Source organism: Gopherus evgoodei, chromosome 23 (assembly GCF_007399415.2).
Source record: "Gopherus evgoodei ecotype Sinaloan lineage chromosome 23, rGopEvg1_v1.p, whole genome shotgun sequence".
NCBI lineage: Eukaryota > Metazoa > Chordata > Testudines > Testudinidae > Gopherus > Gopherus evgoodei.
In genome coordinates this window covers 12,770,884-12,786,900 of record NC_044344.1, presented here as the reverse complement: position 1 = coordinate 12,786,900, position 16,017 = coordinate 12,770,884, and the positions used below count along the sequence as shown (strand labels likewise).

The 16,017-nt window shown below is 56.0% G+C and overlaps 1 protein-coding gene across 3 annotated transcripts in view; it reads right to left on the bottom strand.

The window, feature by feature from the left end:
• Nucleotides 1-16,017, bottom strand: part of ADAM11 (ADAM metallopeptidase domain 11) — a 50,644-nt gene that overhangs the window by 29,336 nt on the left and 5,291 nt on the right. For all 3 annotated transcript variants that reach the window (XM_030541638.1, XM_030541639.1, XM_030541640.1), the window contains exons 3-4: nucleotides 4,787-4,863; nucleotides 2,610-2,676 (exon numbers count right to left, since the gene is read on the bottom strand). In XM_030541638.1, the coding sequence (XP_030397498.1) occupies nucleotides 2,610-2,676; nucleotides 4,787-4,863 (144 nt within the window). The remainder of the gene's footprint in view (nucleotides 1-2,609; nucleotides 2,677-4,786; nucleotides 4,864-16,017) is intronic.

The following is a 16,017-nucleotide window of genomic DNA, read 5'->3' as shown; positions in this document are numbered from 1 at the left end:
TGAGGGGGCATTTAGAGGGCTTGGGGCTCCAAGGCAGCCAGAGCCCCGGGCCCTTTAATTTGTCCCTGAGCCCCAGGGGCTCCCAGCCACCTCTGCAGCTGGGAGCCCTGAGTTGATTTAAAGGCCCTGGGGCTCCCAGCCACAGCCGTGTCCCAGGGCCTTTAAATCTTGAGAGGCCCCACCTCTTCCGTTTGAGGCCACACAGCCCTCAGGACTCCGGCAGTACTGGTAAGTCCTGTAAGTTACTTTCACCCCTGCATCTAGCTCCCTGGCCAGCTGCGACCAAGTTTCTGTCCCCCCACCCTCCCCGAAACTCCTGATGTGCCCAACCACCGTCTGCCTGGCTGCAAGCCCCTCAGATCACTGCCCTCCTTTGCTGAGCTTCAGTTCATCTGCGAATTTGACACCATCAGCTCAGGATTAAACAAAGACTGTGAATGGCTTGCCAACTACAAAAGCAGTTTCTCCTTCCTTGGTGATCACACCTCAGCTGCTAGAAGAGGGCCTCATCCTCCCTGATTGAACTAACCTCGTTATCTCTAGACTGATTCTTGCCTGCATATTTATACCTGCCTCTGGAAATTTCCACTACATGCATCTGACGAAGTGGGTATTCACCCACGAAAGCTCTTGCTCCAATACATCTGTTAATCTATAAGGTGTCACAGGACTCTGTCACTTTTTACAGAGCCAGACTAACACGGCCACCCGTCTGATACCTGCCCTCCTTCAGTGACCTTCTGGGGCACCCCTGCATCATCCATATGAGGAGAAGCCAGGGAGCTTCTCAAGAAGGAGCTGGAGGGAGCAGCTTGGGAGTAAGCCTGTGTCACAGCCTGCCGGCGTGCATGCCCGTGGCTGGCTGGCTGGCTCTGCCTCTGACTAGTGCTCTGGGCTAGAGCAGCAAGGGGCGCATCAGATGGGGAGGAGGGATACGTAGCCCAGACGTGCCCTGTCTGCAGCAGTGACTCACTGGGCTCCATGCAGCTGATTCTTTCTGCCCGTCTCGAAGCAGTGATGCCTCCTGGGCCTAGAGCCAGCGGAGCCAGACTCGCCATGGTGGATTGCTCTGGGGGAAGGCAGCTCAGGGGGTGGCTGGGCTAGAGCCAGGGGGTAGAGGGAGTGCTGGTCCTTGGGCCAGCTGGGCTGTGGCATTAACCCTTCATGTTGCATGCGTGCTGAAGAGGCTGCCATGGGCCATACCCCCGCGTGGCACAAGGCCCGGGCGGGGAGTGGGCACTCGCAGCCACTGACCCTTTGGGGAACAAGGGCCCAGGACCCAGGCTGTACCACGGTGGCTGGGGCCAGGGTAGCTCGTGGGGGAGGGTGGGGGGTTGCAGTTAAAGGGACAGGGTCTGATTTGTTCTGCTGACTGGTGCTCACAGCTGGTGCTCAGTATTGGTGTGATCACACCACACCCAGTTCACCATTCACCATCACCAGCCGCAAAGCTTGGAGTGGCCACAGCCGCAGCCCAGGGGAGGGGAGGAAGACCTGGCCTGGATTTCCATCCCCCTTGAGCTGGGCTCTGGCTGGAACCCTGCCTAGGGCAGGTCCCCTCCCCTGCTCTGGGGCTGCATTGAGTCAGGCTCCTCTCTGCAGTGGTACCTCTGGTGCTGGCCAGTCTCAGGCCTGAATACAGGGGGCTCTGGGGATCCTTCCAGCCAAGGGGACCCAAAATGACCCCGCATTGTCCCATCGGGCCTGTGCTCCCTCCCTGTCCCCTCGGCTCTGAGAGGCGGCTGGCGGCATTTCTCCAGCTCCATGCTCGCTGAGCCAGGCAGAAGCGCGGCGCTGCCATGACCTGCTAGTCTCTGGCCTTGTGCGTCACCGCACGCAAAACTCGCTTTGAATTCCCCCGATGGGAGCGCCACTCCACCCCCGCACCAGCCACCAGCTCCCTGGCCTGGCAGCAACTCATCCAGCAGCACCGGCAGTGCCGAGCAGGGTCAGCCCCGGGCCCAGCTAGCCCAGTGCCCTGTCTCCAGCAGGGGCCAGCTGCAGATGCTGCAGAGGACATTGGAGGAACCCCACACAGCAGGAGAGGGATAATCTGCCCCTGCAATAGGTCTCATCCTAGTCGGGGATGGGCTCAAGCCCTGATGCACCAGGGTTACTACCCTGCCACTATTCATTCATTAAGATACTCTTGTACAGCAGACATGCCTGATCTCTGTTTGAATCTTGCAATGTTCTTGGTCTCAAGGTCACCCTGTGGCAGTGAGTTCCACAGGCTAATGAGCACTGGGTGTAAAAGTATTTTCTTTGCTGAGTTTCAAATGTGCCACCTATTCATTTCATGAGCCGTTGCACCATTCATTTAACTTTGCTAATTTCATTCCCATTCTAGTCACCGCGCAGCCAGGACCCGCAGGCTCTCCTGACTCCTGGCCAGCGGCCTGGGCTCTCACAAAGGCTGCTCCAGGCCAGCCCGCACTGCAGCATGGGATTGGGCCACTGCTGCATGACATCGATGCAGGCTCCTGGCCCAGGCTCGTCCTGCGGCTCTACACCTGCCGCCGGAAAGACTTTGCCTGGCGCCTCAGCCCCACTGGCAGGGCCCTTCTCGCCATCTGCGCCCAGTGAAACCCTGTGCTGCCTCCACTCACCGTGCTGTGGCTGCTGTTCCCATCCTGGCCATAGTGCCGCTCCACGTAGCTAGAGGAGAGCAGGTGGCTGCCAGGGAAACGAAAGGGGGGACAGGTGAGGAACTGCTGCTGGCTGGGGCAGGTAGGGGATGAGGGGGTCAGATTAACCAGGGCCCCTGATGTGCAGGGCCGGTGACATCCTTGTGGCAGCACATCCACTGGCCTTTCTCCCTGTAACTGCAGGCTCAGCCGCCTGGACCATGCACCCAACAGCCCTGTTCCCCTTCCTCTCCTGCGCCCCTCGGGAAACACACACAAAAATACACACTGCACACTATCTACAGCTGCGTTCTCGCTACACAAACACACACACTATGCACTATCCACAGCACCACTCTAGCTACACAAACACACACACCGTGCACTGCCCACAGCTGCGCTCTCACTACACACACACACAGTGCAGTGTTCACAGCTGAGCTCTTGTTACACAAACACACACACTGCGCACTGTCCAGAGCCGCACTCTCATTACACACACTGCGCACTGTCCACAAACACACACACTGCGCACTGTCCACAGCTGCACTCTTGCTACACACACACACTGCAGTGTCCACAGCTGAGCTCTCGTTACACAAACACACACACTGCGCACTGTCCACAGCCACACTCTCATTACACACACTGCACAATGTCCACAGCTGCGCTCTCGCTACACAAACGCACACACTGTGCACTGTCCACAGCTGCGCTCTCACTACACAAATGCACACACAGTGTGCAATGTCCATAGCTGTGCTCTCGCTACACAAACACACATACTGTGCACTGTCCACAGCTGTGCTGTTGCTACACAAACATATACACTGTGCAGTGTCCACAGCTGAGCTCTCGTTACACAAACACACACACTGCGCACTGTGCACAGCTGCGCTCTCACTACACACACACACAGTGCAGTGTCCACAGCTGAGCTCTCGTTACACAAACACACACACTGCGCACTGTCCACAGTCGCACTCTTGCTACACACACACACTGCAGTGTCCACAGCTGAGCTCTCGTTACACAAACACACACACTGCGCACTGTCCACAGCCACACTCTCATTACACACACTGCACAATGTCCACAGCTGCGCTCTCGCTACACAAACGCACACACTGTGCACTGTCCACAGCTGCGCTCTCAGTACACAAACGCACACACAGTGTGCAATGTCCATAGCTGTGCTCTCGCTACACAAACACACACACTGTGCCCTGTCCACAGCTGTGCTGTTGCTACACAAACATATACACTGTGCAGTGTCCACAGCTGAGCTCTCGTTACACAAACACACACACTGCGCACTGTGCACAGCTGCGCTCTCACTACACACACACACAGTGCAGTGTCCACAGCTGAGCTCTCGTTACACAAACACACACTGCGCACTGTCCACAGTCGCACTCTCATTACACACACTGTGCACTGTCCACAGCTGCGCTCTCATTACACACACACACTGTCCACGCTGCATTCGCTTTTCACTGGGGGCTCTTGCAATGGGCTGGGGGCTTGCCTGGGTTACTGGGAGGCGCACTGGAGGGAAGTCAGGGTGGGGCTGGGCTGTTGGGACCCAGAGCCTGCCCCCCCCCGCCCCCGGGGGAGCTCTGCAGGTTCACTCCCTGGCACAGAAACCCAATCGCCAGCCACTCGGGCTGATCACGCCGGCTCCCATTACACCAGGCTCTGGAGCTCACCTCATCCTGCTGACACCTGGGCCTGGGGCTTCAGTGTCAGAGCTGGGTGGCTCCAGAGGGCTCCATGAAATATTAAGGGGGCAGCTTTCACCCGATGCCAGAGCTTGGAGCCAGCCCAGCACGGTGCCAGGGCACCCACCTGCCCCCCTCGAAGCATCTCTTGCACACGTGCTCAGAGCCTCCCACGCACACCTGGCCTGGAACAGACATGGGGCCAGGCTGACACCACAGTGCTCACGGCTCCTCAGCTGTGACACTAGTGGGGGCCATCTGCTGTGGATGCCCGATTGCTGGCACCTGGCCTGAGCCCCACCAAACTCACGCCCCACAGCTGCTGAGCCCCCCCCAAGTTCCAGCGCTGTGGGACAGGCCACGCTTTGGCTGCTTCCACCCCAGCCTGCCCTGGGCCTCAGCCCTGACTCACACCCACAGCCCTAGGGAAGCACTTACTGGTTGAGCTCCAGGTCCAAGGTGAAGGCCGAGCCAAAGGCATGAATGAGGAAGCTCACCTGGGCCAGGTGCACAAACTGCAAGAACCAGAGAGAAGCGAAGTTAAAACACCCTGTCCAGCAATGCACACCCCTGACACCGTGTCCCCCAGCAATGCACGCCCCTGGCACTGCATCCCACAGCAATGCACGCCCCTGGCACTGTATCCTCCAACCCTCAGCAATGCACGCCACTGACACTGCATCCCCCAACAATGCACGCCCTTGACACTGCATCCCTCAGCAAAGCACGCCACTGACACTGTATCCCCTGACCCCCAGCAATGCATGCCCCTGACATCGTGTCCCCAGCAATGCACACCCCTGGCATTGTGTCCCCCAGCAAAGCACAACCCTGACACTACGTCACTCAGCAAAGCATGACCCTGGCACTGCATCCCCCAGCAAAGCACGCCCGTGACACTGCATCCCCCAGCAATGCACGCCCCTGGCACTGTATCCCCCGACCCCCAGCAATGCACGCTTCTGACACTGCGTCCCCCAGCAATGTATGACCTTGACACTGCATCCCCCAGCAATGCATGGCCATGCATTTAACCCCTGTCATTGCAACCCCCAACAAAGCACCTTCCTGGCACTGCAAGCCCTGCAATGCACCCCCTCGCAATGCATGCCCCTGGTACTGCACCCCCACAATGCATGTCCCTGGCACTCTACCCCTGGCACTGCAACCCCAACAAAGCACCCACCTGTCAATGCACCCCCTTGCGCTGTACCCCTGGGAATGCATGCACCTGGCATTATACCCCTTGGCACTGAAACCCCAAACAAAGCGCCCTCCTGACATTGCACACACCACAATGCAGGCCTCTGACACTGCATCCCCTGCAATGTACCCCCGGCACTGCGGCCCTGAAATTCATCCCCCTGGCACTGTATGCCCTGGCACTGCACCCCCCACAATTCATGCCCCAGGCACTGCACACACATGCCCCACAATATACCCCCAGCACTGCATTCCCCTGGCACTGCATGCCCCGGGCACTGCACACCCCACAATTCTTTCCCCTACACAGCAACCCCCCCAATCACTGAAAGCTCCTGTCACTGCGCTGCCCCACCATTGTCGTCCCAACACTATAACCTCCCTATCCCCAGTCCTGCAGCCCCCCATCTGCAGGCAGAGGCTGGAGGGGGCATCGCTATGCCACTGCCCTCTCAGGGGGAGATGAGTGGGGTCCGTACTGACACAAGGGGCTGTCTGGGTCAACACATTTGGATGCTAACAGCTTCTCTCTGCACAGCGAGCCGTGGCGGCAAGAGCCACGCCCTGGTGGGCTCACACAAGCAGGCTGTGGTCACTGCAGAGCCAGCAGCACTTCTTGCTGTGGTGGCAGTGTTGCAGCTGGAGAGGGAGTACAAAACCCTGCGCCCTTCCCTATGGGCCCTGCTTAAGGTTGCCAGGCATCGGGTTTTTAACCGGAACACCTGGTCGAAAAGGGACCCTGGTGGCTCCGGTCAGCACTACTGATCAGCCCATTAAAAGTCCAGTTGGCAGCACAGTGGGGGCCCGGGGCTAAGGCAGGCTCCCTGCCTGCCCTAGCCCCGCACGGCTCCCGGAAGCAGCCGCCAGATCCTAGCAGTCCCTAGACGCATGGGTGGCCAGGGAGGCGCCGTGCGCTGCCCTTGCTCTGACTGCCGGCTCCGCAGCTCCCATTGGCTGGGAACCGCGACCAATGGGAGCTGTGAGGGCGGCACCTGCGGGCACAAGAGCAGTGCACAGAACCTCCTTGGCCACCCATGCACCATTGGGACCCCACATTCCACCCTCCCTGCCGCATCCCAACCCCCTGCCCCAGTCCAGAGTTTCCTCCTGCAGCCAAACTCCCTCCCAGAGCCTGAACCGCCCCACAAAACCTCAACTCCCTGCCCCAACCCCCTCATGCACCCCAAACTCCTCATCCCCAGCAGGAGCCCTCCCCGCATCCCGACCCCCTGCCCCAGCCCATACCCTGAGCCCCTCATTTTTGCCCCCACACCAGAGCCTGCATCTCCAGCCAGAGCCCTCAACCTTCCCCCACCCCCCTAGACAGGGAAGGGGCGGGGCCTTGGGAAGGGGTGGGACAGGCCTGTTCGGTTTTATGCGATTAGAAAGTTGCCAACCCTAGTCCCGCAAAAATGGTGACTCCTGCTTGGGAAACCGCCTGAGACCCCCACAAGGCCAGCCCAGCATGGCTACCCATGACACGGCCACTGGAACCAGGCTGCTGCACACCTAGACTGGGCCAAACCCATCCCAGGGCCAATGTCAGCCCGTCCACCTGGCAACCCAGCAGTTTTCTCCCATCCACCATAAAAAGATGGCAAATGCCCAGGCCCCCACAATGCAAGCCATGCTCTGCCCCATGCACGGCCCCACAGATTCCCCACTAGCTCCAGGGCCTCAGCACCCATTTACCACCCCCGGAAACACTGTACTGTCATCCTCAGTGGATTCCACCCCCAGCACACTGCTCAGTGGTGGCCCCCCATCTCCAGAATGGGCAAATCAGAATGATGGGGTTCAGAGTGGGAGATCTAGAGAGAGAACCAGTCGAGACTGTTTGGTTTCGAACGCAGATAAAGAAGTGGGGCCATGATAGAAGGACAGAAAACAATGAGTGAGACAGAGCAGGGGGATCAGGTGCCACATTTCACCCTATCTGCTTATAAAGAACATAGGGATGCGGCGCATTCAAGGGAGGAGGCAGAGAAGAGGCAGGGCAGGGGCAGGGACTTGGGGGAAGGGGGTAGAATGGGAGTGGGGGGAGGGTGGGGCCAAGGGTAGGTGGGGGTTGAGCCCCCACCGGGCAGAGGGGAAGTTGGCAACTATGTACTTAGTCCTGCCCTGAGTGCAGGGGGACTGGACTAGGTGACCTCTCGAGCTCCCTTCCAGTTCTATGATTCTTTCTGGGGTTCCCAGGGTCTATGGTCCCTCAAGAACTGAGCAGGGTATGATCTCTGGGCAAGACCCCTTAAAACGTGTCTTCCTCATAGGTGTGTAAATGCCCTGGGAGTCCTTCAACGTTTGCAGAGAGTTGTTCGAGGTCTCCTAGAAAATCCATGGCTATCAAAGAAGAGGTGCTCTACTGGGTTCTGAACTTCTTTCGGAAACCTGAAAGTTGGAGCCAGGACACCCTGTGGTTCCAGAACTGCTGTGGTGGAGCTGGAGCTGACAGCAGTGTCTGCAGCACCTCAGGATGCTTGGAGAGCCGTGCTGGCCAAGAGTTGGCCTTCTGCCACTAGGGACTGGAATTGCTCCCTGCGGTCGTGTGGCAGCTGCTGAGGAGCTTCGGTGTATTTGGCCAGGACTGCCTGGCAGTGTGTGATCTGGAACTGCAGGGTTGCAGACGAGCAAGACTTTTGTCCAAAGAGATCCAGCCATTTTTGGTCCTTGTCACAGGGTGTAGATCTCAAAAAGTGCTGCCTGACCCCGTTCATTCATTGCACGCGCCGCTAGGAATTAGGTGGGGGATGGGAAGATAAAAAGTCGGAATCTTTAAGGGGCAGCTAGAACGTGTTCTCTGCCCTCTTGCACGTGGTGGAACAGTGGCAGGCGTTTGCCACACTCCTAGCCGGGTCCGGGAGAGCCTCGTTAATAGGAAGCGCCGCTCTGGAAGGTGTTGAAGAAATCCAGCCGGATCGCAGTGTCTGCTACCCTTCTAACGAGGATGTGGAAGGTGGTAGAGGCATAACCACCTCATCCAGTGACAATGACGCAACAGGAGCAACGTCTTCATCTGCCTTAGCCTTCTCCTGTCGTGGGGGTAGGGTCCGGGGAGGATGTGAAACCCTGGGCTCACTGAGGGACAGTGCCGGTGGGCTGTAAATTACTGCCAATGGGCAGCCCCAGGATCCCAGCATGGCTGTTGCAGGCCCTAGAAGGCAGTGCGGTTGCAGGAGCACCGGGCCCCTTAAATCCCCGCCGGAGCCTGGCTGCCGAAGCTCCAGCAATGATTTTAAGGGCCTGGGGCTCCTCGCAGTGGCTGGAGCCCTGGGCCCTTTAAATCCCCGCCGGAAAAGCCGGTCCAGTCTGGCATGGTGTCCTGGCTCTTGCTGGTACGCCGTACCGTATCGTACTGGCTTACTTTCACCTCTGCTTGTTTCCCAGTGGGTGGAAAAGGGGCAGGCTGAGAGACATGGGAGTGGGTGTCCCGGAGGGGCAGCAGAGCCTTCACAAAAGTGGGGGGGCCTGGGGCCGCCCAACCCCTCCTCTTCCCCCAGGGCCCCACCCCACCACTTCCCTCTGAGGCCGAAAGCAGCCCCCTGCTCATGTTCCTGACCCCCAGACCCACCGCCCAGGGCAGGTGCAGGGACCTAGGCTCCCCACAGCTGCCCGCGTGGCTCTTACCCCAACCCAGCTGCAGCCAGGGTGCATCACCTTGGACCCGCAGTCTGGCCAAGGTAAGAGCTGTATGGGCAACTGTGGGGAGCCAGTGCGGACCCTCCACCTCCATCTGCCCTGGGCAGGGAAACGGGGGGGAGGAAGAGGAGAGGGAGGAGGTGAGATCCGCCATGGTGAAAAGTGGACACGCCAGGCCCCCTGTCCCCCTATTCTGACATCACTGGGTGAAGCGCAGGCAGGGCCACCATGGCCCAGGCGTCCAGCGTCAGGTCGGCAGCAGCTGTGCTAGTGGAGACTGACCCTGGAGGAAGAGTGAATGCAGGCGTCTGGTTCCACCTTCCTTGGGGACCGGCAAGGTTCTCCCCGCGCGAGGGCAGATTCCCAAAGGGGTACATAGGAGAACTCTTCACAGAGATCCAGGAGACTGACTGGGAGTCCTCTCCCTCCACATCCTCCCATGGGGGAGCAGCCACTGAGGGAAGTCCTAGGCCACAGGATGGCTGCTCAGAGACAGAGGTCTTGGTACCAACAGATGCTTGGTGCCCATCAACAATGGCGACTCTGATTCATCCAACACCAAGAGGCCCCTCAAGAATCAGAATTCCTGTGTTACCGGAAACAACCCCAGTCCTTGGATATCCAGGGCTTCACAGGCCCACTGGTACTGGAGAAAGGGTCCTTGGCCTCAGCAGTCCCCTCGGAGACCAAGGCCTGGTGGTGACCTAGTCTCTTTGGAGTGAGAGTCCGTGCGCCTCTTTCCAGGACTCTTCCAAAGACCTGTCTGTCATAGGAGAAGCTTGCCCCAAGGTTGCTGGGCACTGGGGCTGCCTGGGGACAGTTGAATGGGAAGAGGGGTCTCCTGACTTGGCTCAGAGGGGAGCTGCATGGCCAACAGTCTGAGACAGAGCACTTCTGGGAGACATGGCACTCCCACAGGCCGTGGCCATGCTTGGAGCTCCTGTTGCTTTCCGACAGAGCCTCCCAGCAAGAGAGCCAACAGGCAAGCCCTGCCAGGAGAGGACAAGTCTCCCAGAGGGAAGTGAGCAGGAAAACAATCCTCTCACCTGCACCTAACTAACTATACTAACACTACCAACGATAAACTCCCTCACTGAGAATAAACAGGGGCCGAGGATGCGCGAGGAGGCCATGCGAGGCAGTAGAGAAGCAGCTCTCGCCCATTCTCGGTGTCTGCCAGGGAGCGTGCGCAGGCTAAACCGATGCTGCTAGCTGGAGCTCTCCGAGCAAGGGCTTGAGAGGTGCATGGAGCACCCAGCGGCACACCACTCGGAGAAGAAAGGAGACCTCAGGAAACACCGTTTAGCCACGCTTCTGCCAATACCTGGAGAACATCAAAGATTTTCTGAAAATAAATCTGTTCTTGTTGGTGTCAGTTGCCTTAGCCCAAAGCCTGAGAATTAAAGCCACTTGCAAAACACTAGGGAGGCGATAGAGACAGTGTGGAGACCGAGGTAAAACACTTGGCAAAATGAAGGGGAGGCTAGGAAGAAGACCGTTTGCTGCAGCTGCTAACTTTTCCGAATAAATACAAAACTTGCCTCACGACCTGCATAAACTCTGTGTGATGGGTGTGCGTATTCCTCGGCCAAGTGCTGCAGAGGAGAGACCACTCGCGCACTTTGATGGATGACAGATTACCTGAGGAACTGCATGACACAGGACCGGTTAAGGGTCCTGGCTCTCGTGGCTATTGGAAAAAAGTATCAAAGTCTCTTGATGGGAAGAGGGTTGTCAGCAGAATTGCTGCTGCTCACAGCACCTGACACATCCAGCTTCACACTATTTATCCCCATTCTATAATGTCTGAGCAGCAAAACCCTTGTTCCTCCACACTAGCATATACCTCCCCTTCTAGTTATTCTAGCACTGCCTTGGGCCCACACACGACTGTTAATACACCCAAGTCCTGACCTGCAACACACACGCAGAGCACGACAATTGTGCCAACTCCTCTGTAGCTATGGGGGGGGAGCATAAAGACGTGGCAACAACACCAACTTCAAACCAGTTATTTCTCCTAGAAGGAAATAGTTGGTCTGTGGAACTCCCAGCTCCAAGATCTCAGTGAGGCCAACAGCTCACCAGGTTCCAGGAAAGGACCAGCCACAGACCTGAGTGATAAGGATGGCGCCTTCCCAGGCGCTGGCTGGCTGTGCTGGCGTATCTCATGGTCCTGGCAGAAACCAATCAGCGGCAGCCTGGTCTTATTTCCCTCAGAGGCACAGTAGGACTTGAGCCAGCACCCCGGGGGTGGGGGTGCTGAGGAGAGCCAAGCAAAATGCTTTCAGGAAATTTTCACCCCAAAACATTCCGGCAGGGCTGGGCACCGAATACCAGTGGAATTCAGGTCAAAGTCAGCAAATCGTGAACTGGGGGAGGGGGGAAAGCCCCAAAGCTGAACCAGTTCATTTGGGGGTGTCACGGAGTCACCGGGCGATGCTCTGGAACTGCTCCCCACCAAGCCAGGCAGGACTTTGGGGAGCCTCCTCTCCCTTGGAGCAGACTTGTTCAGGGCAAGAAGCTCACACAGCTTCACCTCCTGGGTCTCTCCTTGGAGCATTCAGCATCCTCTGCCCCTCTGTGCGCTTCCCACAGCGAGTCCACCCCAGCGGGGTCCTGGGGAAGCCACAGGGTCCTGCACCCCCACTTTGCAGTCAGACGTGACTCTCAGCCAGCCAGTAAAACAGAGGTTTATTAGATGACAGGAACAGGGTCTAAAACAGAGCTTGTAGATACAGCGAACCGGACCCCTCGGCCGGGTCCATTCTGGGGGGCAGTGAGCCAGACCCCCACGTCTGCAGTTCACTCCTTGTCCCCAGCCAGCTCCAGACTCCTCTGCTCAGCTCCTTTCCCGGGACAGGAGGTCACCTGATCCCTTTGTCTCCAACACCTTCAATTAGCACCTTTGCAGGGGAGGGGCCCAGGCCATCAGCTGCTAGGAGACAGAGGGTCAGGCATTTAGGTGCACTGGCCCTTTGCTCTGCTAGATACTTAAAAACTGCCATGGGAACACTGAGGCACCAAGATAGTATTCAGAGAAAACATTAGGAACATTCCTAGTTCATCACAGGGGGTTTGCTTTGAAATGACCCCAAATGAAAAACAAAAACAAAAAAACCCACAAATTATTTTCAGGTTGAACAAAATGTTTCAATTGAATGGAAATGAATTTTTTTTAATGTTTTGTTTGTGTCAGTGAGAAAAGCCGAAAACCCAGAGTTTCCGTTCACACAAAACATTTTATAGAATTTATTTGATTTTTATTTTGCAGTTCAGCCCGAGTCACCTCACGGAGCCCTTGGAGGGCTGCCCTGATACAGGACTCTGGGAGAGGGTCAAACCTTCCTCGGCTTCGCCTGGTGCTGGCCAGTGGGAGACGCTGCTCTGGCTGGGTCTGCAATTCCTCGCCCCCCGGCAGAGAGTAGCAAAGAGCTGCGCTAGCCGCACCAAGCAAGCAGGAGGCAGGAGGCAGGGCTGTGCACTGGCTTTAGGGACGCAGGGCCGGGGGGTTTCGCCGTCAGAGGCAGAGATTCCAGGTCAGCAGCCAATTAATGAGGAACCGGAGAGTCCGATTCCATCTCTGGATGATTCAGTAACCGAAACCCTCCGTGTGCTGAGTGACAGCAATGGAGCTATCTTTGGGCGGGGGCAGGAGGGGGAGCCCAGCATAGGATCTGCCTGCAGCTTGGGGGAGCAGCTGGGAGAGGCAGGAGGTCAAGGATCTGGGGGTTAGTATACAGCCGGCTGCGGAGGCTCGCCCAGTGAGTGAAGGGCCGGCTGCTGCTGAATGAATGAATGAGGCGCTGTTCTGTTTCTCTGCTCCTTCTCCTCCCTAGCAGCCAACTGCTGTGATTCCTGGTACAGATCGCACCTCTCCCACCCAAAGAAATCCCCCAGGAACTCTGGCCGACCTCTTCCAGCTCTTGGGACCTGATTCCTCGTAGTACTTGTTTGAATCATAGACTCATAGACTTTAAGGTCAGAAGGGACCATTATGATCATCTAGTCTGACCTCCTGCACAATGCAGGCCACAGAATCTCACCCACCCACTCCTGTAACACCCCCCTAACCTCTGGCTGAGCTATTGAAGTCCTCAAATCGTGGTTTAAAGACCTCAAGGTGCAGAGAATCCTCTAGCAAGTGACCCATGCCCCATGCTGCAGAGGAAGGTGAAAAACCTCCAGGGCCTCTGCCAATCTGTCCTGGGGGAAAATTCCTTCCTGACCCCAAATATGGCAATCAGTTAAACCCTGAGCATGTGGGCAAAACTCAGCAGCCAGCACCCAGGAAAGAATTCTCTGTAGTAACTCAGATCTCACCCCATCTAACATTCCATCACAGACCACTGGGCATACTTACCTGCTGATAATCAAAGATCAATTGCCAAATTAATTGCCAGAATTAGGCTATCCCATCATACCATCCCCTCCATAAAATTATCAAGCTTAGTCTTGAAGCCAGATATGTCTTTTGCCCCCACTATTCTCCTTGGAAGTCTGTTCCAGAACTTCACTCCTCTAATGGTTAGAAACCTTCGTCTAATTTCAAGTCTAAACTTCCTGATGGCCAGTTTATATCCATTTGTTCTTGTGTCCACATTGGTAATGAGCTTAAATAGTTCCTCTCCCTCCCTGGTATTTATTCCTCTGATATATTTACAGAGAGCGATCAGATCTCCCCTCAGCCTTCTTTTGGTTAAGGTAAACAAGCCAAGCTCTTTCAGTCTCCTTTCGTAAGGCAGGTTTTCCGTTCCTCGGATCATCCTAGTAGCCCTTCTCTGTACCTGTTCCAGTTTGAATTCATCCTTCTTAAACATGGGAGACCAGAACTGCACACAGTATTCCAGATGAGGTCTTACCAGTGCCTTATACAATGGTACTAACACCTCCTTATCGCTACTGGAAATACCTCGCCTGATGCATCCCAAGACCACATTAGCTTTTTTAACAGCCATATCATATTGGCAGCTCATAGTCATCCTGTGATCAATCAATACTCTGAGGTCCTTCTCCTCCTCTGTTACTTCAAACTGATGCTGCCCCAGCTTATAACAGTAGTTCTTGTTATTAATCCCTAAATGCATGACCTTGCATTTTTCCCTATTAAATTTCATCCTATTACTATTACTCCAGTTTACAAGGTCATCCAGATCTTCCTGTAGGATATCCCGGTCCTTCTCTGTGTTAGCAATAACTCCCAGCTTTGTGTCATCCACAAACTTTATTAGCACATTCCCGCTTTTTGTGCCAAGGTCAGTAATAAAAAGATTAAATAAGATTGGTCGCAAAACCGATCCCTGAGGAACTCCACTAGTAACCTCCTTCCAGCCTGACAGTTCACCTTTCAGTACGACCCGTTGTAGTCTCCCCTTTAACCAGTTCCTTATCCACCTTTCAGTTTTCATATTGATCCCCATCTTTTCCAATTTAGCTAATAATTCCCCACGAGGAACCGTATCAAATGCCTTACTGAATTCAAGGTAAATTAGATCCACTGCGTTTCCTTTGTCTACAAAATCTGTTACCTTCTTAACGAAGGAGATCAGGTTGGTTTGGCACGATCTACCTTTTCTAAAACCATGTTGTATTTTGTCCCAATTACCATTGATCTCAATGTCCTTGACTACTTTTTCCTTCAAATTTTTTTCCAAGACCTTACATACTACAGATATCAAACTGACAGGCCTGTAGTTGCCTGGATCACTTTTTTTCCCCTTTCTTAAAGATAGGAACTATGTTAGCAATTCTCCAGTCGTACAGTACAACCCCTGAGTTTGGGGCACAAGGTGGAAGCAGCTCTCCCCCAGGAGCTAGGTGAGCTGCACCGGAGTGCCCTCCTCCCAGGTGAACAGCACCTGTGCACGGCACTCTGGGACCTGGGACACAGGCCAAGGACCATCACCCCTTCAGTTTCCCCCTCCACAAGCACACGGCTCTCAACTTCTAATGGTCGCTGACAAGACAAAGCTCTGAACGTGAGACCCAAAGAACCCAGCCAGCCCCTTCCATCCCCAGCCTCCTCCCCCTGAATAAACATTCTCCCCAAGCCCACAGGACCCTGCTGCCAGGACTGGGAGCCACAGGGTGGCTCTTGCTCTGTGGCATTTCTATGGCCTTCATGCCCACCACGCTTCATGCCCAGGCTCAAGGACAGAGGTGAGGGGAGTGCAACAGTGACTCCTCCTGTGGAGTAGCTCAGTATTCTTCCCACTTTGCAAATGGGGAAACTGAGGCACAGAGCCAAAGTACTTGCCCAAAGTCACACAGTGACTCAGTAGCAGAGCTGGGAATTGAACCCCAGAGTCCTGACTCAGAGTCTTCTCCTCTTTCCAACCCATCACACATCCTCTCCCAGGAGCAGATTACCTGTGGCCTTTCACATTCTTGTTCCAGTAAAAGCAACCTTGCTGCTGTGAGAGAAGCACCTGTGCTGTGCTGGGAACAACTCCCTTCAGGGCTTTGGAACGAGCAAGGAAGAGAGAGCCCCATCTCCCTCGAGAATCCAGGGCAGCTTTTACACTCAGCCTGGGCAGGATTTGGGGGGTGGTTCGGGCAGTGCTGGATGGATGCGGAGCAGGGCAGCCTGGGTCAATAGAGCTCCTGGCTCTGACTCTCGCTATCAAGTCTAAGGATCCTGACGTAAGCAGCTCCCAGGAATGTTGGATATTCCCAGGTCCCAGGCAGGGCCGGTTCCAGGCACCAGCGCAGGAAGCAGGTGCTTGGGGCGGTCAATGGAGAGGGGCGGCGCATCCGGCTCTTCGGCGTCGGGTCCCTCGGTCCCTCTTGGAGGCAAGGACCAGCCGCCGAATTGCCACTGAAGAACGTGG